The 22,217-nt window shown below is 42.5% G+C and overlaps 1 protein-coding gene across 1 annotated transcript in view; it reads right to left on the reverse strand.

Moving 5' to 3' along the window:
- Window positions 1-22,217, reverse strand: part of SMARCA4 (SWI/SNF related BAF chromatin remodeling complex subunit ATPase 4) — a 91,648-nt gene that overhangs the window by 58,735 nt on the left and 10,696 nt on the right. Inside the window, exons 2-10 of the mRNA XM_084835713.1 lie at window positions 18,962-19,050; window positions 15,729-15,978; window positions 12,505-12,637; window positions 10,567-10,959; window positions 10,330-10,428; window positions 8,383-8,641; window positions 7,695-7,821; window positions 3,265-3,438; window positions 102-275 (exon numbers count right to left, since the gene is read on the reverse strand). Of these exons, the coding sequence (XP_084691839.1) occupies window positions 102-275; window positions 3,265-3,438; window positions 7,695-7,821; window positions 8,383-8,641; window positions 10,330-10,428; window positions 10,567-10,959; window positions 12,505-12,637; window positions 15,729-15,950 (1,581 nt within the window). The 5' untranslated portion in view covers window positions 15,951-15,978; window positions 18,962-19,050. The remainder of the gene's footprint in view (window positions 1-101; window positions 276-3,264; window positions 3,439-7,694; window positions 7,822-8,382; window positions 8,642-10,329; window positions 10,429-10,566; window positions 10,960-12,504; window positions 12,638-15,728; window positions 15,979-18,961; window positions 19,051-22,217) is intronic.

Below are 22,217 nucleotides of genomic sequence, written 5' to 3' on the forward strand. Positions count from 1 at the left end.
ACTGGGAACAAGAGTGATCTAATGCAAAACATTACCAAACTGAGCCTACACAACTCAGTCTGGAACATTTTATGACTTTTTAACCTCAAAGAAAGCCTTACCATCAACCTGCGCATTCTCTCCTTCTCAATTCTCTCATTCTCCTTCTTTTGCTCACGCTCAGTATTGGCGTGATAGGTGGCCACGGCCTTTGTAAGTTTTTGAATCTTGCCTGTGACAGATCGGTGGTATTCTTTGAAATCCTTGGCATGCTGGAGAATGCTATTGAGGTATTCCTAAAAGAAAAAAATTAAAGAAAATTGATAAATGAACGAATAAATAAGTAAATACACGACAAAGCTTATTATTTTGTACTGCAAAAACTCTTCAAATGGAAAAATTTTACAACTGTGGTATCAGCAATCACACAAGATCCTTCATAAAAGTATTCAACTTATCTAGGGCCCTATGACATTCTTAGCTGTTGCAAATGTTCTGGAAGACTGTTGCAGAGTTTTATCACCTCAACAATTAAGGCTTCCTTCTGGACCTCCAACCTAAATCTTAATTCTACTTGTAATTTCTTCTAGGTTTATCTCCACAATGCGGAGAGCAACAGAGGTCTCAGGTTGAAGGGACCTCCAGGAAGCCCAGTGTGCACCTAGCTGCCCAGAACCTCCCAATGGGAGCAACCCCAGCGAAGAGAAGATGTGAGTACTCACAAAAGACAGAAGTCAAGGGGATCAGGAAGAGACAGGGTTAGAGGCACCTCCGGCAGCCAAGTGTAAAAGACTAAGTCTGGGTCTGGCTGTGGTAACAATCATTGCTATCCAGTCAGAAATCCATCCGTATCTATTGCAAATTACCCAGAGATCTACCAGTTGACCCAGATCTACCCTCTGGTTTAGATAAAGGAAATGACAAGAGGAAATGCTTAATCCCTCCACCCCAATTCCTACTTTAAAGTAAAAATAAAAACTGGGAAATGTGATCACAAATCTTCTGATTCACACATATTTGGTCCTTATGTAAGGGAAGAACATTTCTGACTCCCAGTGGTTTACCAACAGCAACAACAAAATAACTCTTGTGTGCCATAAATTATGCTGATGAAGTGAAGAGAGCTTAGGATAACCAGGAGTGGATCTTTTTATGTTGAAGGACTTTGAGCTCTGTTCAGTTCTGATACTCAAAACAAATTCCTGGGCTCAGAATTCTTTAATTCAAAGTGTATGTCTTTTGCACCTGGCTCCGGTTGGTGGATCTTAGGTTTCCAGTAAAAAACAAAGTAGAGTCCACAAGCCTGAAGTCTGCCCAGCCCAATCTAAAAAGCCCATCAATGCTATTAGGGGGGGGAAATAGGTACCCGGGGACTATAAGCATCTTCAATGGGGCAATTTTAGATGGGAAAAATGACATGGAGGGTTTTTTTAAAATAAAATACTGAAAACATTGGGCTCTATTACAGATCTCCTGTGACATCTGTTGTTTGGGCCCAACACTGGCACCCATGGGAAAACTCTCCGTCTACAGCAAAAGTCCCTCAGTTTAGCTCCTGGTAGCTTTTTCAGCTGCTCCTCTGCACTCTCAGTTCCAACTTATCCTTACAGCCAATGGATAAGCCACCTACTTCCCTGCCTCCATTGTTGCAGCCCTCCTCCTCCTTGCTGCAGCACTATGCAAAGTTACCAAGACTTCCCTATTCCTACAAGAAAAGCAAGGCTTCTTAGAAGATGCTCACAAACATTTTATTTTTAAAACCAGGGTATAAAATAATAAAAATAGTGCCTGGGTAATGCCTGGGGGATGGGGGGCACCAGAAGGGGGGCAACCTTGCACAACACCAGTTTCTGTGGCTTGGGGTTTCAGTGTCCTGGCTTGCCCTTTGCCCCCTGTCCACAACTAGAAGGTTAAGTTATGCAAATTACTGAAATTATACAGATCACAGCTTTTCTTAGTGCAGAATTTTAACATTTCTTTTTAAGTGCAGAGCATAAGCCCTGCTGATAATCCTTTAGTGATAATATTTTAGTTTATTCATTTGTCATACCCCCCAAAGAGGTCATGTTGGTACACATGGGGATCTTCCTGTTTTATTCTCTCAAATCTTTTGTGAGTGGGTTAGGTTATGCCCTGAAATTGCGATGGACCCAGAGAACCAAAAAGATCCCCTCTCTGGTGTGGAGTATGTGGCCAAACTTGAACAAGAGGGGAACATGAACCTTTCGCATAGCCAGTGAGAAGTAACAGAAAGAACCTTTGGCTTGGACTAGGACGTTTTGGCTTCAAATCACCTTGAATTCAGCCTGGAAACAGACAAGCAACCAATGCAGTTCTTTCAGGATCAGTGTTCTATGATCCTTGACAGCTGTTCCTGGAAGCATCCTGGCAGCCACATTTTTGCACCAACTGTAATTTCAGGATCATCGTCAGGGGCAGCCCCGTGTAAACCGCATTATGATAATCCAAACAGGTTACTAGCATATGGATCACTATGGCTAAGCTATCTCTGCCCAGGGATGGATGTAGCTGGCACACTGGTTGTAGCTGGGTGAAAGCACCCTATGTCACTGAAGCCACCTGTGCCTCCAATGACTCCAAAGCTGGACTGAGGAGTAACCCCAGACTATGAACCTGCTCTTTCGAGAGAGTGCATCTCCATCCAGAACAGGCTGTCTGCCCAATTCCCAGACCTGAGAACTGCCCACCTACAGGACCTCTATCTTGTTGGGATTTAGTCTGAGTTTATTGACCTTTATCCAACCCATTACTGTCTCCAGGCACCAATCCAGCACCTGCACAGCCTCACCTGAGTCTGATGACACCAAATTCCTTGATTACCTCTCCCAGAGGTTTTGTATGATATTAAAAAGTCCTTAAACAACTTGGGACCCAGGTATCTCAAGCAAAGGCCTGTAGTTAATGTTAACTATGGTTTGCTTGAAACAAGCTAATGTTAACACTCATCACAGTTTGCTGGATCAAAGAAAATGGAAACCAAGTTTAAAATGGAAGCAAAAGCTTCCAAACTCTTCCTTATGGCCATGCTGGAGGGAGCATGCAAGCCTGAGGCTTCTCTTAGCTCACTGATGTTAGGCTAAAGTAGGATTTACCATGACATCCAAATGCCATATTAGACTGCTGTTTGTTACCTTTTTACAAAAGTCAACAACTTAATGACAGCAAATAAAATACAAATATTACTTTACAATATCCTCTGGCACCTTTTTTTGCCACTGTCTTCTTCATACCGCCATTTCAAGTAAAAGCAGAAGAATCGCATACCTGATGTTTTTGCCGACGTTTCCGTTCTTGTTCAATCTTCTGCTGTTTCTCCAGCTTCTCAGTAATGCGAGCTTCCCGCAGGGACTGCCGTTTGCTACGTTTATATGCCTTAGCATTCAGTGCTGTTTCCAGAGCAGTATCTCTTCTCATGCACACCACAACTTCTTGACGCAGCTTTTGGGCAAAAATATAAAAAGAAACATTCAACCCATGGCTGCAAGTTGAGGAGAGAGAGTGGACCAGTAACAGTAGCGTCTTTGGCACAACCAAAGAGTTCCAACACCCCTCCCCAACCCCCAGATGGTTTGGATCTCAAACATACATAAAAGATACTTTGAAAGAAAAGGGATAAACGCAGCAGTGGACAAGGGAAAATAATCAGCAAGGTAAGTGCAACATACCTCCAAATATGTACATTTGGAGGATCCAGCAGTAGCTGTACCCACAACCATCAGACTGTCGCTTTAAGCAGAGAAAATGCCAGCATGGCTCTGCTGAAAGCCCTGTGATTTACCTAATGCTGCTGCCATTTCTTTGAACCTCATCAGAATCCCACCTACTCAAACTCTGAGTAGGGCAGAAAGCATGCATACGTACATGGAGCACATCTGAAAAAACAGATCTTGGTATTTCTATTTTGTTATTCAAGTAGCTCCACCTGTTCCTATTTTTAAGGGTGTTGAACACTGCTTAGATGATAGAAGCAAAAGCAAAGCACAACACCCACAAACTGCCGTTATGGAAAGGAAAACAAGAGGAGAAGTTGCCAAACAAGACAGTGGAAGACTGACCAGGAGGGAAAAAAAGGAAAGGACAGAGTCTCAGAGGTCCATGGAGGACAGGGCCTAACAGAGGAGGCTAGCAGCAGTATTAAGGGCAACAGAGAAATCCAGGAAAGTAAGGAACAAAGAAAAGACTGATGGTCCCAGCCAGAAAATTGTCCCTGGAAATTTTACTAAGAGCAGCCAAACCGAAACAGATTGGAGGGAGACGAAGATAAGCAATTACTCATTGACAAGTTGGCAGGATAGGAGGGAAATGGCACAGTCGATGGAAGAAAAGCCAGGGTTAAGGGAAGATCTGGGTGCACTTAAAAGCGGAAGTCCATGATCGATTAAAAAATGAGAGACAAGGAAGGTAAAGAACTGGATGGGGAAATAATGGTTAAAGAGAAGATTATGGGGTTGCAAAAGGAAACAAGAAAAGTCAGTTGTGCCTAAAATAGGGGAGGAAGGAGAGGTGAGGGAACCAGGAGCAAGGAAAATTCACAACAAATCTTAGCAGTCATCTCATTAAAGACAGAAAGATCTGCAGCAGACAGTGAGGGGAGGGGAGTTGATAACAAGGAAGAGAGAAGAGCTGAAGTAAGCCAGGGGTCTCTAACACAGTGCCTGTGGGAACCTGCAATGGCACCTGCGAACGGGTCCCCAACACGGCGTGTACAGGCACCCAAATTTTATTTTTTATTTCCCCCCTTTAAAAAATATATATATATACACATGGATTTGTATGACTACAACTTCCTGGTAACTATACATGGGCTGCAACAAAAGCATACCAAATGTCCAAATAAGTATTCATTTGAAGGTGATGTCTAAATGTCACCCTTTCAAATACTGAAAGTGTTGTAAGGTCCTCAATCCATTACATTATAGGAGGTGAAAGCTTATCTTTCCAGTGTTGTAATATCAGTCTTTCAGCTGTCAAAAGGTGCAGAGAATCCATTTACACTGACCATTCATTAATTTCCATGAAGCAGGAAAATAATTTAAAAGCGTAGGTACATCAGTGAATATGAAAGCCTGTTCCAGTACAATTTTTTCTGTGTAGTAACATCCCCGCAAAAAGAAGCAACTACTGGACACTTCCAAAATGTATGTTTAAAACAAGCATTAGCTGTATTGCACTGCCAGCAAATAACTAAATTAGACAATTCCCTATTAAAAAGACATTGTGGTGTCCAACAGACACGAAGCAAAAGGTTTTGCTGAATATGACACAGCTTAAGAACCACAAATGCGACAGGTATAGAGGCCAAACCATCGATCCCCTGATTAGGCATTTTATGGTGGTGCCCACAGCAGTTTCTCAAATGCCCAAATGTGTTCATGGGTCCAAACAGGTTGGGGACCCCTGAGGTAAACGATTCCATATTTGAAGGAAATCAGGACAGCCTTGAGATTTTCCCTGCAGAAGCACTCAGCAGACTAGAAGCAGAGAGAGATGATGGAATTGGGGCAGGGCAGGGCAGAGGAATCAATCAAGTTCGTAATCTGGAAGGACAGACAGAATGAAAGGAGAATGGAACTAAGCTAAATTTCCTTAAAAACTGTACTTCCTTTATGAGGGAGAATACAAAAGAAATAATCCAGTTTGTTGTTGGATTACTTCTCTGGCTTGTTGGGGGGAGAGACAAACCAGAGTTCCTGGTTCACATATTATGCTAAGCAAACCACAAATGTAAGATCCATGGGTTGTTTAGCTGCTCCCACATGCAGTGGGAGCGATCAGGCAGCGTGTACCAGCCTTATTCACAATAACCCAGAAAAACCTGGGTTATTGTGACATGCAAACTAAGCCACTGACCAGTTGATGTACGGAATGAAAGATCAAAGCAGGGCAAGCTATTTACTCTGAGTTGGTGTTGTTGGATATGGTGCTGAATGGGAAAGAAACGGACCCTGAACAATGCGTGGGGTGAAGAAGGGCTAAATAATAGAAAAATAAGAGGAACAGAGGGAAGAGTGAATTTTGAAGAACTTATCTATGAAGGCATAACTGGGGGTTATATAGCCATTTTCTCTTCAAAAGGTAAAGTCACTATTGAAGCCTCAGCTGTTTGTATCATCTCTTAAAAGGTAATATAAGGGCAGACATAATAGAAATGAACCTCCAAATCCAAATGTATCTTTTAAGTGGGAGAGAAAATGGGATAAAGGATGACATTGTAAAATTTAAAGCAGAAACCAGACCAAATTATACAGGCACTTTCAAGGTAGTGCTAAACCAAATGTTTTCAACTCATTTTGTTTTTTGTGGAAGGAAAAAAACACTTCAGAAATTGAGCTGAAAAACACACACCAGTATTTGTCATAGGCTAAAAGGAATTCTTAAAAATGTTGCCCCCTAGAGAGTGCTTACCTTAACAAATAGCAGAAAGGCTTGTGTGCTCACTCTTTTCATAAAAAATTGGTCCGCCGCCATTAGTGGTGACAGGCCCCAAATGGGTGTACCTTCAGACCAGCATACCCCCTCCTAACACCTCTGAAATGACACTTCATCAGAACGCAGCATCATTTCAAAGGCATGGTGGGTTAAAAGGTGGCACCCCAACAATGCCTTTGAAACAACACTACACCCTTGCAAAACATTATTTCCAAGGACTGGGGGGGAACATGACAAACCACTGAGATGCTGATTTGCAGCTCTGCTGCTGCAAGTGGTGGTAGACCAATTTGCTATAGAAGCACTGTAAAACAAGCTGTACTGAAAGTATGGTGGACTGAGGGAGCTAAGCTGGAAAAGGAAGTAAAAGGACATTAAGAGTCATAAGACTAATGAGCAGAGGAAACTGCCAGGTCCTAGAAGCTCATATGAAAAGAGAAGCCTGCTTATGTTCCCTTCAGCAATCCTCAAGCAAGTCACTAGGCCTCATTTCTTCCTCTCTCTGTTTTTGTGCCAGAGGGTACTAAAAATCTGGATATCTGCACCCCCATTTCTAGACTTCACAAAAACAAAGTTCTGGAATGGTCCAAAAGGCTCTCTGCTCCTACCTGCCACAATACAGGACCAAACATCCATCTACATCCACATCCATCCACCCAATCCAGGCCACAGAGTGACAGAACAAAAACACACACATTTTAGAACTCTGTCTGAGGAGCAAACAAATTCAGACATGTCAAGCAACCCTTTAGGCCACATGCTGAAAGGAAGAGGGGAGCATCAAAGTTCTCCACCTATTCTGACCTTGATGTTAAGAATGACACAGCCCAGCCATCTCTGGAAATTCAGCCACCATTCCCAGCCCCATGTAAGGAAAGCGCCCTCATTATTTAATGTGATTTTTATTTAACTCCACTGCTGACAAACCAAAGCAGTCTTAGCATCCTTTCCTTCCAAGGTATCTGTTCATACTAATACAAAACAGTATTGGCAATCCTAACAATTCATTTAGTACAATATTGAGAGTCCAAGTCTAAACAAAAACATCTCCAGACAACCCGTTAACTAAATCTGGCAGGTCTGGACGTGGGTTTCACATTTTAAAATTCTGATGTTATTTAAATGAAGCTAGTCAAACAGAAACCATGATTCCTTACAATTGCAGTAAGTTACAAAACCATGTAGTATTAATTCCAATTTCCAGATTTAATTCCACTTTCCAAAACAGTCCTGTGCAACAGAGTTCTAGTAATGGCACAACCTACCTGCCTCTGGAAATTAAGCAGTCGTAGTGCTTTAAGTTCAATGGTTGCTTTGGTTCGCAGGTCACCAGCCAGGGACCCAGGAAGGTTTTCAAGTTCTTGGATTCTGTGGGCAATGCGAGCCTGTAGTCTGCAGATGGTAGATTAAGACATACAATTACTTTAAAGGTTTAAGTCTTTATATTTTGTCTAAACAAGAGCTATCAGATGCAGCAGTGCTCCACCAAGGCAGACCTCCCCAATGTGGTGCCCTCCAGGTACTCTGGGGGCTATAACTCCCATCAGCCCCAGCCCACCTGGCCCATGGACAGGAATTATGTGTAGTTAATAGCCTCAAACATCTGGACAGCATCAGCTTGGGATAGGCTGTACCAAGGCATTGGGAAACCAGATGAGCATCAACACACATTCTGGATACCTGAACCCACCCCTCTGCAATAAGGCAATGTTAACATACTGTCAAAGCTATAATGCTTTATAATGCTAATATAATATTAGGGGAAACACAGGCTAACAGATTCTCTCATGGTTGTAGCATGACAGGCCACTTAGCACAATGAGCCCCAAGACTAGTAGTACCACCAACAGGCCCAAACAAGTCACTCAACTGAATTCTGCTTTCATTAAAGAGTCAACTTGTTACCAGGAGAGTACCAGCAAAGTGATATAATAGAAAATGCCATTTGTTTACCGGTATTCTCTCTCTTGAAGGATTTCAACTGGGTCAAGTCCTCTTGGTTTCTGGATTGGAGTGATACGATTCTGCTTCTGATGGAGCTGCACCATTGGGGCAGGTTGGGCTGGTTGTCCAGGAGACTGGGTTTGGGGAGGCATTACAGGGGATGCTGCTGGAGGTACCGCCGGAGGTGCTGGTGAAGGACGGCCTGTTGGCTGAGGAGGAATCAGTTTCTGAGGTGTGCTAGTGGGGGCTGCAGCATTTGCCATTGGTCCTATTTAGGAACAGTGTTAGGAAGAAAACCAATATGAACCTGATCAAAAATACTGGGATTTTCAAAGACGCTTCTACATTTAGGTGCCTGAATACATTTATTATATGTTTAATACATTTTAAGTTAGCCTACGTCCAAAGAGCTCAGGGCAGCATATGCTGGTGTTCCACCCCCTTGACCCCCTGCCCTGCTCCATTTCATCCTTACAGCCACACCATGAAGTTAAGTGAGACTCTGTCCCTGATCAACCACTGATTATTGTGTCATGGCTTGGCCCCTCTAGCCTACGTCTGTCACTCTATCTACTACTACTACACCATACCGGCAAATGACCTGAGATGCAATCCAGTAGGTACTCTGTACTTAACCTGTACAGAGACCCGAGCTGCACTAAGAGCAGTAAATCTGAATAACTATCTTGCACATATAATAGGCCAAAAACAGCTTGATTCCTGTTGTTGACCACAAGTTTTTCCAAGACACTGACTAACCTGCAGTGATGTCATGGAATGTCCATAACTTTCTAACTACAGTTAGAGTCGAGAGTACATGCAGAGTAAAAGATTCTTGCCAACAGTAAAATGTCTGATAAAGCTGAAAGGTCATCTAGCTTGTGCACACACACACATACCAGCTCTCCCCGCACTGAGATCTCATCATGCATCCCCACTGCCCTTGCTACCCAGCTGACAGTGCTAGATGGCATGTTCAGATTTCTCTCCCCACATGCCATCTTCCCCATTTAAATTGTGGTTCCCCAGTCTGCGCATGTGTGAGAGGAAGCATGTATGTGCATATGAGAGAGAGCACAGTTGAATTCTGTAGAAGTTATAGTATTTCTGGACATGAGATATCCAAAGGACATTTATCCAAAGGAAATCCAAAGGACATCACAGTTCTGCAGACTAGCTTGAAAACATATAACTTTATGCAAGGAAGGCAGAAGCAAGCAACTCAAAATAAATCCTAGTTAAGTTTTCAAAGCTTATGATTTTAAAACCCATTTAGTATTATTTAAAACACTGGTCTTCAACTAGGGGAGCTGAACAAAGACCTTGCTCTCCCTGCTGCCACTTGCCTTAGGACTATAAAGCTGAATGAAGGCCTCTGCCATCTGCTAGGGAACTGTGGATTATGTGCATGTGTGTATATATTTATAAAATTGCAAGCTATTGTGAGCCAACCTGAGGATAGTTTGATAAAAATGCAGAATAGAAACCTCCCACATAAATAAATAAAATAAAGTACACTTTGATAAACTAGATACTTTACTACTTGAAAACACAACTACAGTGAAAAGAAACAAACAAAAAACCCAACCATAATTCATGCACAGAAATTGCATCTGAAATCCAGTGGTAGTTTTCAGACAGGCAGCATTTGAAATTTTACTTTAATATTATTGCCCCAAACATCTTAAAAACTGCCACTTTAATTTTCTGGCAAAAAGGCCCAAATTGGTATCGCTGAAACAATGGGATATGGCATCCAATCCCAAGTTTTATGCAGTTTTTGCAGGGGGTAGCCATGTTAATCTGTTGTAGCAAAAGCCAACAAACAGTCTTTTAAAGTCTTTACAGTTTTAGTCTTTCAGATGCCATCATACTCTGTTGTTCATGCAAATGATATTTCAATATACAAATTAGACACAAAACTGGACTTTGGTGAATTCCCACCACAGATCTTACCTTCAGGCCAGGGCTTTGGGGGTCCACCAGGGGGCTGCCCAGGCATTCCTGGAGGAACTCCTGAGGGTCCAGGAGGGGGCATATTAGGCCCTCCCATACCTATGCATACATTGAACAGACACATACACACAGAGTAAGGCTTTTTCCCCCTACACAGCCTACTTCTCTCCTTAAGGAGAGGAAGTAGGAGGTGTGGTTCTAGTGGAAGAGAGATCGGCTGCTTTGGGCCCTACTTACCATGAGGTCTGTTGTAGTTCGGAGGTGTTGGTCCAGGTACAGGCCCTGGTCCTTGCACCGGTCCTGTTCCAGATACAGAAGGTGGAGGTAGTGTTGGCATTTGCTGCTGCATTCCAGGCATTGGCCTTTTCCCCTGCACTGCCATGTGAAGATGGTCGGGTAAAGGCTGGCCTCTGGCAAGCATCTTGTAGGCCATGATTTGAGCCCTCAATTGATGTAGCTGATTCTGGTTAAAAGGAGTTGGGCCTCGATTCTGCTGCCCTAGTGCTTGTGGGTCAGTACCATCTAATGGGACTCCACCAGGACCAGAGGGCATCTGGGGGCCAGAAGAAGGACCATTAGCTGGAACTGGACTTGATGCATGCTCCGAACCACCGAGTGGAGAAGGGTAACCTGGAGGAGGTGGGGTGAAGAGAGAAAGATCCATTTACGATGTACTACCCATAATCAAGGATAAAACGTTTTATTTTATACACACTTTTGCATTTTGGTAGACACTACATGTATTGTGTGTGTTTTTAATTAGCTGTCTAAAATGAGAGCAATTATGCCATCAATATTTACTAGGAAGTAAAAGCATAAACTCTCCAACTATACAATTGAAAAGTAAGGTTTGCAGAGGAGACTGGCCACGTTTGCACATAATGCTAATTCATGGTATAGCATTACATGGATGAGGCTCAACAGACCCGAGCTAAGTGTCACGTTTACACAATATCCTCTCCCCTCTCCTCTTCCTGCATAGCTACAAGGACATCTACACAATTTAGTTTCACTGTTAAAGAATCCCAGCTTAGTGTTATGTCTGAACCAGGAATCCTGGCTTAAAACAAGTAACACTTAGTTTAGAAATCCACCTTCATAACCCACGGTTTGACACAGACTAACACAGCAATCTATGGGGGAGGGAGAAAGAAACTGAGGTAGAGGAACCACCTTTTCCTATGCCCTGCCGCTGGGCAGAAGATGGGGGAAGCTTTTCCCCCCCTTATTTGACCTTTTGCAGCTGGGTGTTCTGTTTTTTAAAATAACACTTCTCTACTGCATTGCTCCCAATGGGAAGGAAATAAACTATGGCAGCTCCAGGACTGGCATAATTTTCCCACTGTTTGGGGACATGTCAGATGAACTGAAGGGCTTTGGATTTTGTAGATCCACAGCCTCTTCTGGCATCCCCCCAGCACGTCTCCTTTTTGTCCTCTTCAGTGTCACAGTAGCACTGGCTGCAGAGCTTTTTACAGCCATGGGTAGGAGATTGGTACGGTCATGTCTCCCACTTCGAGGGCAGGCCTCTCTTTCTGTCATTGGAGAGAGAAATCCCAAAAATCCTCTGGGAAACCCTCTCTAGGACCAAAGAATTACACTAAGATTAATGGTAAAACCATGATCCCTGGTTCAAACATAATGTTAAGCTAAAATTCATTACAAGTGAAACTAAAGTTAGCAGAAGTCCTCCACCTGGCACACAAGAGGAAGAGAAGAGAGAAGAAGTATGTGAGTCTGATGCTTTCTCTAGGCTCATTGGGGCTTGCCCATGTAGCGCTACAACATAGTTAGCATTACATGCAAACCAGGTCAGAGGTTCCCAAACAAACCCAATAGCAGAAAGTAGCTGCAATGCTACTACCATGTGCCAAATCTGCCTTCTCACCCAGTTAAAAAACTACAAATGTATGTGGTTCCAAAAAACTGGAACTCTGGTCTTGCTAAAAAGCTATGCTCCTACACAGCTTTACTTGATCAAGATACTACACCACGTCGGTGGCAGCACTGACTGAAGGCTTGACTGCATTCCTTCTTGAGCTGTCATGAGATCAAAAATGACTATATAAATTGTGGCCATTCTTTTCCGCTGTTGTGGTTCCATTTCAAAATCAGTTATCAAGACTGCAGAGAAAACTAGCAGTCAGCTCCATATTTATCCTGAAGAAGCAGTACCTTGAGAATGCTGATCCATTGGGCTTGGAGGAGGCCCCATTCCTGTGTGCCCACCAGGCCTCATTCCCATGCCCTTCATTTGGCTGTAACGAGGGTCCTCAGATATTCCCTTCTCATGCATAGAATCCATTGGCTGCAACAAAAACATAAGACCAAATATCTAGAATTCATTTAAACATATGAAAGAGCTCAGCTACCCCTACATAAAAAGCACAGCCTATTCAGCAAATACATACAGCAAATAGAGCAAATTCAGGTAATCACGTTAGAGGTATCCAGAGGAGTCAGGCTGCAATGCTATACCCACTTTCAATGGAACTTGTGAGTAGACATGTATAGGATTGCACTAAGTTCTTATTATTTGCATTTGTATGACCGAGTACTATCAACCCAATTTGCCCAAACATATGCCACCATCTGAAGTGGAGGCATTTACCTGAGAACAAATATCCATATATAATGGAGAATACATTTTAGACCAAAGCCAAGCTAATCATAAACAGTATCTAGCAAAGTCATATGTATACACCATATATCTCAGATACCGTGGATTACATTCTCAGTAACATGTGATGCAGAAGTTCTATATACATTTAACTGAACATTAAAACGCCATTTCTAAACACATTTGTACGAAAAACACTTTCCCCTACCTCTCCCCACTCCAGAAAAAGTTCAATTTTGTTTTTATAAGTGCATTTTTAGCATGTTGTGTTTTTTTTTCAGTAGTATTCTGATGTAATTCTACATCCTTATAGGTTTACTGTCTACCTAACAGCTTGACTGGGTTTGGACAACACGATAACCCATGATGGGTTAAATAAGCCACCATGGCTTATTTAACCCATCGTGAGTTATCGTGTCATCTGTTGAGAATTTTTTAATCCACGATGGCTTATTTGGCTGAAGTAACCCACTCTGATAACCCACGGTCTGCTGTAAGGGTTATTTACGCCACCGAGGGTTATCGTGTTGTCTGGTGCTCACCATGGCTTATTCTGCTCACCTACAGAGCTGGCTGGCAAGAGCAGCCAAAACTGATGCAGCTGCTTTGCTCTATCCTGCAGAGCCCTTTTTCTAAGATCTGCCAAGCAGCCCAGGAACAATCGCAGCCAAACAAGCACAGCCTTCCCTGATGCCACGCTACAGTTACAATATGACAGTTTTCCTCATGTACAATGACAGCCTCACACTATCACGCTACCCCACTACAGAAAAGTTTTACACAATGACAGGCTTCCCTGACTGCTACTGTATTTTCCGGCGTATAAGACGACTTTTTAACCCAGGAAAATCTTCTCAGAAGTCGGGGGTCGTCTTATACGCCAGGGGTCGTCTTATAGGGCGGGTGCTGAAACTACCGAGTCGGACTGGAGAATCTGCGGTCGCCGCATATGGTGGGGGGAGCTCAAAAACGGCCGTGGCTGCATCCCCGCCGTATGCGGCGACCATATGAAAGCAGCAAGGGCGGCGCTGTACAAGTATGGTAGAAGAAAATCCACTCACCAGGATTCATGGAAAGAAGTGACTTAACGCGGTCCCGATGACGAGGTGAGCGGGCGCCTCACCGGGAAGGTGTAAGTGAAGGGCGGAGCAAGCTGCAGGCGTCCGGGACGCCCGGGGTATGGAAAAAAGAGGCGTGATAGTCTTGGAGACAGGGAGGGCTGGGCAGGCAGGGAGAGCTGACCAATCCAAGCAGGCTTTGTATACAACAACCAGCCAATCGCCAGTAAGGTACATCGCTTGCCGTGATATTTTAACTGGAAAAGTTGGGGGTCGTCTTATACGCCCAGTCGTCTTATACGCCGGAAAATACGGTACTTTGAAACTGCGTAACTTGGGAAATGGGGGAAAGGGGGAAGAACTGCTCACTTTTCCATGAAGTGAGTTCTGCAATTATCTACTACACCGCAGTTCCAGAGTTATCCACTACAGCATCTGAAAGTTCCCCATGAGGGCACCCCACCTGTGCAATTTTGCCCCATTCCAGCTAACTGTCAGGGAGTTATAGCTCCCACCCCTTTTTTCCTGTTATGCACACTTTTCCAAGAAGAATACAAATTGCACAATTATCCACTGCAGCACCTGAAGACACCCCATGGGGGCACCCTACCTGTGCAATTTCACCCCAATCCAGCAAACTGTCAGGGAGCTATAGCTCCCACCCCTTTTTTTCTTCTCTGGTCACTTTTCCATGAAGAAGCAAAATGGCTATTGGGGGCGGGGTTGCACAATTTTGCTTTTGCACAATTTTGCAACGGCATTAAAGCGCTGTTGATTTTGATGACAATAAAGGCGTCTATGCCAGCAATGGCTATGGGAGGAAATGTGCAGCTGAGGGTTTTGTCCCGATCCTGCAAACCCCCAAGGGTTTATTTCTGTCATCCCCTTTTTGGTACACCTGGGATCTTCCCTCCTCGGGGTAATTGCACAGGGTTTTGATGGTGCATTGGGTTCCTCCCGACTAGAAGGGGCTGCATATAAAGTTTGGTTCTGATCCTGCAATCCTCCAAGCTGTTATAGCCGCCACCCCCTTTTTTGTGTACCCAGAATTTTCACTCTTCTGGGTTAATTGTGCAGGGTTTTGTTGTTGGACTGGGTGCAATCCAAAAGTGTATATTGCAAACAAATGTAAGCCTAATGCATTACTGGCTGCAGAAAGTTTTGTAGATGGAAAGGAATTAATGACAAATCAGGAACTATGTTTTATTGCTAGTGGGCATGACTTAAATTATTAGGTGGCCCACCAACACTGATAACTTTCAACTTCCTTAAAAAAAAAGGGGGGGGAGACTAATTACAAAAATCTATGGATAGCTGTTCAAAGCCATTTCACATAGCAACACAACAGATTTCAAAAGAGAAGAATTGGCTGGAATATTACAGGTTAACATAATCTGGAAAAGGGAAAGTCTCAGCACCACTTAGAAATAGACATTGGAAACCATAGGAAGTAGGTAAAACCAGAAAGATAAACAACTGAATTTCTGAAAGTAATGGACCAATGGAGGGGAAAACCATTCAACAAATAAGTCTCCTACCTCCTGTGCTGAAACATAAGACTAAGAAAAGGTTCTGATGAGCTGTATTTTATTAGAGGGGGCAATAATGAAAGAGGGATAAATCCAGCACTGAATATTTGTTTTTTCATTTTCTATTTGAATTTACAAGCAAAGCAATTTAAATTAATTACACACAGATGAAGTAACGTTATGTTTTATTACCTTATGCATCTGATGCATGTTGTCCTGAGAATAACCTCCAGGCCCCTGTGGTGGTATAGGGTGCCCTGCTGATGGTGGCCCAGGGCTGGGGCCCATCATGCTATGGGCAGAACCAGGGGATGGTCCAGGACTGGGGCCCAGCATAGCACCAGGAGACGGCCCTGGCCCAGGAGAAGGTCCAGGACGTGGTGTCCCTCCCATTGGAGGATCAGGAGTGGACATTGTCAACAATGTTGTTCAAAGTAATATCCTAGAGCAAGAGAATTCATTATTAGGTGGGGAAACTACAATTATTCTTCATCTGTCAATGAAACATAATCAGTGGTACATAACATTATAACACAGGATGTGCTGCTAATCCAAAGGCATCACCACCTGCGCTTAGGGAAGAGAAAGCACTGAGAATAACTGGAGTACCAGAAGTCTTTTGATTACTGCATATGACTGAAACTTGCCCCCATCCTCAACCCTGGATCAGGGCTTGCATGCCCATCTTCATTAACTCACAGGAAAATACATAGCCAGGTAAATATGATACAGATAAAAGGCTTCTTTTGCCAGACTTGCAGGTATCAGCTTCCAACCAACCCCCTTATTTCTCCCCATAAGGCATATTCAGAAGTCTCTATATTGGAACCAATGCTTTTCAACTTGTTCATAAATGATCTGGAATTAGGAGCGAGCAGTGAGGTGGCAATTTTCTGATGACACCAAATTATTTAGGGTGGTTAGAACAAAAAGGGATTGTGAAGAGCTCCAAAAGGATAACTCCATACAGGGAGAATGGACATCCAAATGGCAAATGCGGTTCAATGTAAGCAAGTGTAAAGTGATGCATGTTGGGGCAAAAAATCCCAACTTCAAGTATAACCTGATGGGATCTGAGCTAGCGGTGAACAACCAAGAAAATGTCAGCCCAGTGTCCAGCTGTTGTAAAAAAGGCAAACTCCATTTTAGGCATAATCAGAAAAGGAAGTGAGAACAAAACTGCCAATATCATACTGCCCCTACACAAATCTATGGTGCGACCACACTTAGAATACTGTGTACATTTCTGGTCATCTCCCCTACAAGGGAAGGTTACAAAAGCTAGGATTTTTTAGCTTGAAAAGAACGCAAGTAAGGGGAGACATGATAGAGGTGTACAAAATTATGCATGGTGTGGAGAATGTGGATATGGAGACATTTTTCTCCCTCTCTCATCATACTAGAACCCAGTGGGGTCATCCCATGAAATTGATTGATGGGAGATTTGGGACAGATAAAAGTAGTTCTTCACACAGCACATAGTTAAGCTATGGAATTTGCTACCATAAGATGTAGTGATGGCCACCAATTTGGATGGCTTTAAAAGGGGGTTAAATAAATTCCTGGCAGAGAAGGCTATTGATGGCTACTAGTCCTGGTGGTGATGTGCTACCTCCAGTGTCAGAGGCAGTATGCCTATGTACACCAGTTGCTGGGGAACATGGCTGGGAAGGTGCTATTTCACTTGTGTCCTGCTTGTGGGTTAATGGTCAACAGCTGGTTGGCCACTGTGTGAACAGAATGCTGGGCTAGATGGACCCTTGGTCTGATCCAGCATGGCTCTTAAGTTCTTATGCCCCTGTAATTAGCTCACAGACAGTCCTTCCATCTTCCTTCACAGAAGGAAGCGGTGTCATCTGCATCTCCCTGGAAGCCAATCCATCCCCCCTGGGGTTGCACGGTCTCTAGCCTGATACCAGCCACTCTCCTACCACCAGTCCACCAACTGCTGGTGTGGACTGCGCCTCCCCAGGTCAGCCCACAGCTCACAACTAACTTAATTTGGGATGTCAATCTTTCTTTCATTGCATACAACTCCACAAAATGTCAGACATGATACACAGACATGATACACAACTGTGTCTGGCACGGCATCACATCTGCTAGAGCAGCTCTCCCTCTTGATAACATCCTCTGCTACTTCAGGAGTCACTTATACAACTTACCTACCGACCTGGTTGTCTGTGGCAAGAATTGCCTCCAGGTGACCAGATGGGGATGTTTCGTGGGCTCTTTTAAGGTATCTGCCTGATCATCACTTTTATTTTTAAAAACAGGTTTTACTACAATATTTACAATGATCTCATGGGAAAAGGAACAGGGCTCAGTTCTTGGACTTTCCATTAATAAATTTGCCTCTGCAGCTTTCTATGTATATTCATTCTCTCTCTCTCTCTCTCTCTCTCTCTCTCTCTCTCTCTCTCTCTATGTTTCTAGCATTGTTTTGAGCACTGCCTTCTTGTTAGATTATGTACAAGCCAGAAGAGGGCTAGGGGTAAGTAGAACCACCATTTGTGTTTAGAGAAATGGTGCTGGTAGGCCCAGATTCTTCCTGGTTCTGCCAGTTACTCATCATATCACATCAGAGTAGAAGGACCACATATCACGCAAGGCCTACCACGCTACCAAAGGCTTCTGAACCTCACCAGATTCCATTAGGTCCTTGTTCCAGTATCACTCAGCCAAACCTGCAGATTCATAGCTAAAACCCATCCACAGCGGAATTAAGCAACATCTTATTATTTATTTAGCACCATCTACATACAAGGCACTTTATAAAGAATATTCAAAGGGCACAATGCTTGTATATAAGCGTATTTTACCATGTGTACTGGCAAACCATAATTGGCAGCTGGATCCCTATATGTGTACAGATAGTAAAACAGAAGTGCATAATTGTCATGCATGTAGGTTTTCTCTTACACCTATGCACATTATTGCAAGAATAAGTAATCCTTAGCAATGTATGATACAAAACTGAAAGTATTACCTTGCACTGAAACATTTAGATTGAGACATTCCTTTCCTTTCCATCTCTTCCACCTGATCTTTCTTGTCACTTTTTTTTTAAAATCTCATCAGGAATTTTCCTTTGTATGAAATTCCACTTGAGACTATGCCCCGAAAGATCCCCACCCTGCAACACACTCCTAAACAAGATATTGCCCTTTAAAGACACACTTTTAGTAATTTATTTACATGGTTACCTTGTGTTTATAATGAAAAATAAATAGCTTTGACTTACCATTGGCAATGTGCAGGTTTTTTAAAAATTATTTTAACAAACACTTTCCAATCTCATTTAGCAAATCACTGATAAATGACACAAAAACTACTCAAATATGCCCCTTAAATGCCTTCTATTTATGCCCCTCGTTGTTAAAAGAGTTGAAATGTGATTTTTTTTATCCTCTCATTTCACCTACCTGTGAACTTCAAAGCCTTTGTTAGCTCATAGCACCGGTCCTGCGTGGTGATGAGGGTTTTCTCCCGGTTACAAATATCTATTCCAACACTGTTGAAAAACAACAACTGTACTTAATATTCTGTTTAAAATATCTGCATCCTGTCAGCACTTCAAGATGTAAAATGGCTGTCATCTGCCTAGCACAAATTTAACAGAGCAACCTGGTGTATAAATATTAAGTATAGGCAAACCTATCTAGGATCAAGGCCAACAACACGAATAGACTGCTACAGTCCAATCCAGAAGAATCACACATTTAAACACATGCAAAAAACAAAAGCAACACCCACACCACAGACGTACACCGTTTGTGATATATTTGCAACATCAGCACTCTAATTAAACTTTCTAGTAATCATGCTGAAGAACTAAGGTCAAGTTCACATGAACAACAGAATAAAACATTATGCACTTCAGTTAAGACTTATTTAGAGTGACCCTTACTACTGTTTGTCCACATATTCCCCATAAGGAGGATCATGGCCAATGAAAGCATAAGAAGGCATCCACATTTCCCTTTGATTTTGCTTTCTAAAAAAAGAAGTCAGTCTTTCCAGGGTGGTACAAGGCAGCCTGGGCAGGAAGGAATAGATTAGGTCGAAGTCAGCTTAGAATTCCCAGACCACTGTGGTGTCACCTTCCTCTCTTTCTTCAGCTCCTTCCTCAAAATCCCTTTCCTCTGAAGTCTCCTAAGTCAGGGGTCCCTACCTTGGTGCCGACAGGCACCTCCAATGGCACCCCAAGTACATCCCCAATATGGTGCCCACAAGCACCCAAAATGAATTTTATCTCCATTTTTTAAATATGCATACATGGATTTGTATGAAATGCATATATCTTTCTATTATACAAGGGTTTCAACAAAAGCAGACCAAATATCCAAATAAGTATCCATTTGAAGGTGGTGTCTATATGCCATCTGTCCAAATATTTAAAGTGTTGTAAAATCCTCAGTCCATTGCATTATAGGAGGTGAGAGTATATCCTTCCAATGTTGCAATATCAGTCTTTCAGCTGTCAAAAGGGTGCAGAGAATCCATTTACGCTGACCATTTGTTAATTTCCATGAAGCAGGAAAAAAAATTAAAAGAGTCTGTACATTAGTGAATATTAAAGACTGTTCCAGTACAAAATTTATCTGTGTAATAAACTCCTCCCAAAAAGAAACAACTTCTAGACATTGTCAAAATATAGGTTTAAAAGAAGCATTAGCTGTATTCTACTACTAATTAGCCACATTAGACAATCCTTTATTAAAGAGATGTTGCAGTGTCCAATAGACATGAAACAAAAGTTTATGCTGAATAAGACGCAGCCTAAGATCCGTAGACACAACAGGTAGACAGTAGACCAAAGTGGCAATCCACTGATTAAGTATTTTGTGGTGGTGCCCACAGCATTGTCTCAAACTCCCAAATGTGCCTATGGATCCAAAAAGGTTGGGGACCCCTGTCCTAAGTACTTGTCCTGTATTTGCTCACATTCACCTGTTATCCTTTTCTTCTCCCAACCATTCTTCCCTTCCCTACATCCATTACCTTTGCTTCTCCATTTCCATACACCCCCATCCTACTTACTGTTCAAATTCAGATTGCAAGCTCCTGGGGTAGGGACCTGCCCTGTTTTACATACATTACTCTATATATCACCATGTACACTGATGGTACTTAATAAAACAAACCACCAGGTGGGCTTCACCAAGCTATTATCCTCTCAGCTACCTCCCCTGCCCTCCTCACTGCATATTGGCCAAGTAGACTAAAACCTTTATTTTTCATCATCATTATCATCATCATCATCCCACATTTCAAATATAGCAATTGCTACTTTAAAAAAATCCAGTTTAAAATGAAACCTAAACATAATGCAAACATGTTGCAGTCTATATTTGCATTCTTCTAAACTGAGTCCACAACCCACTACCAGAGACTCTGACCAGGTTCACACGATCACAGCAGCGATCACCCTACAACAGACCACGGATTATTTGAGGGTTAACCTTCAAACAACCCCTACTGCCTGGGTTTGGCTGACACAATGAACCATGGCAATCTCCTGCCAGTGGTTGAATATTCAAAATGGCCACCAGCATGCGCCGCAATCCACACCATGGTGGGGTGCAATGATTGTGCAAACCAGTCCACTGAGTTAAAGACAGCGTTTTACTTAAAAGAATGAACAACATACAAAAAATAGTTTTCTTTTGGGGTAAAGCACTACAAATAAGCCACAAAATATCATTCTGTATTTACTGTTGCAAGCTTCTTATTGGACTGAGGGACTGGCACAACATCAAAGGCACAAGGATCCAGGAGACAATCCTGTATCTTACCAGGATTATCGCTGAGCCCACTTCAGTGATCCTATACTCTGACTTTATAACCTCTGACCAGTGATGTGGGGCAGAACATTTTCCAGTGCTTTATTTTTCCGTGGAAAAATGTCCATTTCATAAGATCTGTAGTAAAAATGAATATGTGTCAATTGCAAATGCGCTGTTAGGCAACCTTGGTAGTTCCAAAGTTGTACTTAAGGTTTTTTGGGTGATTATCCTTAGCAAGTTTGTGAGAAAATACATATATGTTTTTGAAATACATATATGTCTTAAAATGAACTGGTACTAATAAATAGTGACAGCGAAACTAAAGGTGAACCAACAACCTTAGTGGAAAAGAGTTAAACTCCATTGAAATAGATGAGTGGCTGTCAGCATATCACGCACAGTTTTTTGGGATACTAAAATTAATTAGTGTGTCAACAGTTTTCAGTACCTTTGTTATTTTCTTAAATTTAAACAATGGAAGGGAAGTACATGCTATTTTCTTTAAAAAAAATTACAAGTAACCCAATAAAAATTCTACATAATATAACATTTAAATGAGATTAAATGTGCTTTAATTTTTTTCCTCAGATATTTCAGGTCAAATACTTGTGGTGTATTGGGACAAAAAATTAACATGGGGTACCTTTTAAAGCTTTGTTGTTTACTAAGTACAAGTATAATAAGCTTACTACATTAGATCTCTCTAGGGCAGGAGTGGGCAACTGGCAGCCCTCCAGATGTTGTGGCCTGCAAATCCCATCAGCCCTAATCAGCATAGCCAATGGTGAGGGCTGATGGAAGTTGTAGGCCAAAATATCTGGAAGGCCACAAGTTGAAACACTGCTCTGACCAGGAGCTATAAGCCCTGACTTTGCAAAGTTCTGGACAGTTA

Source organism: Heloderma suspectum, chromosome 2 (genome assembly GCF_057233095.1).
Source record: "Heloderma suspectum isolate Gila_16-S chromosome 2, 16-S_ref, whole genome shotgun sequence".
NCBI lineage: Eukaryota > Metazoa > Chordata > Lepidosauria > Squamata > Helodermatidae > Heloderma > Heloderma suspectum.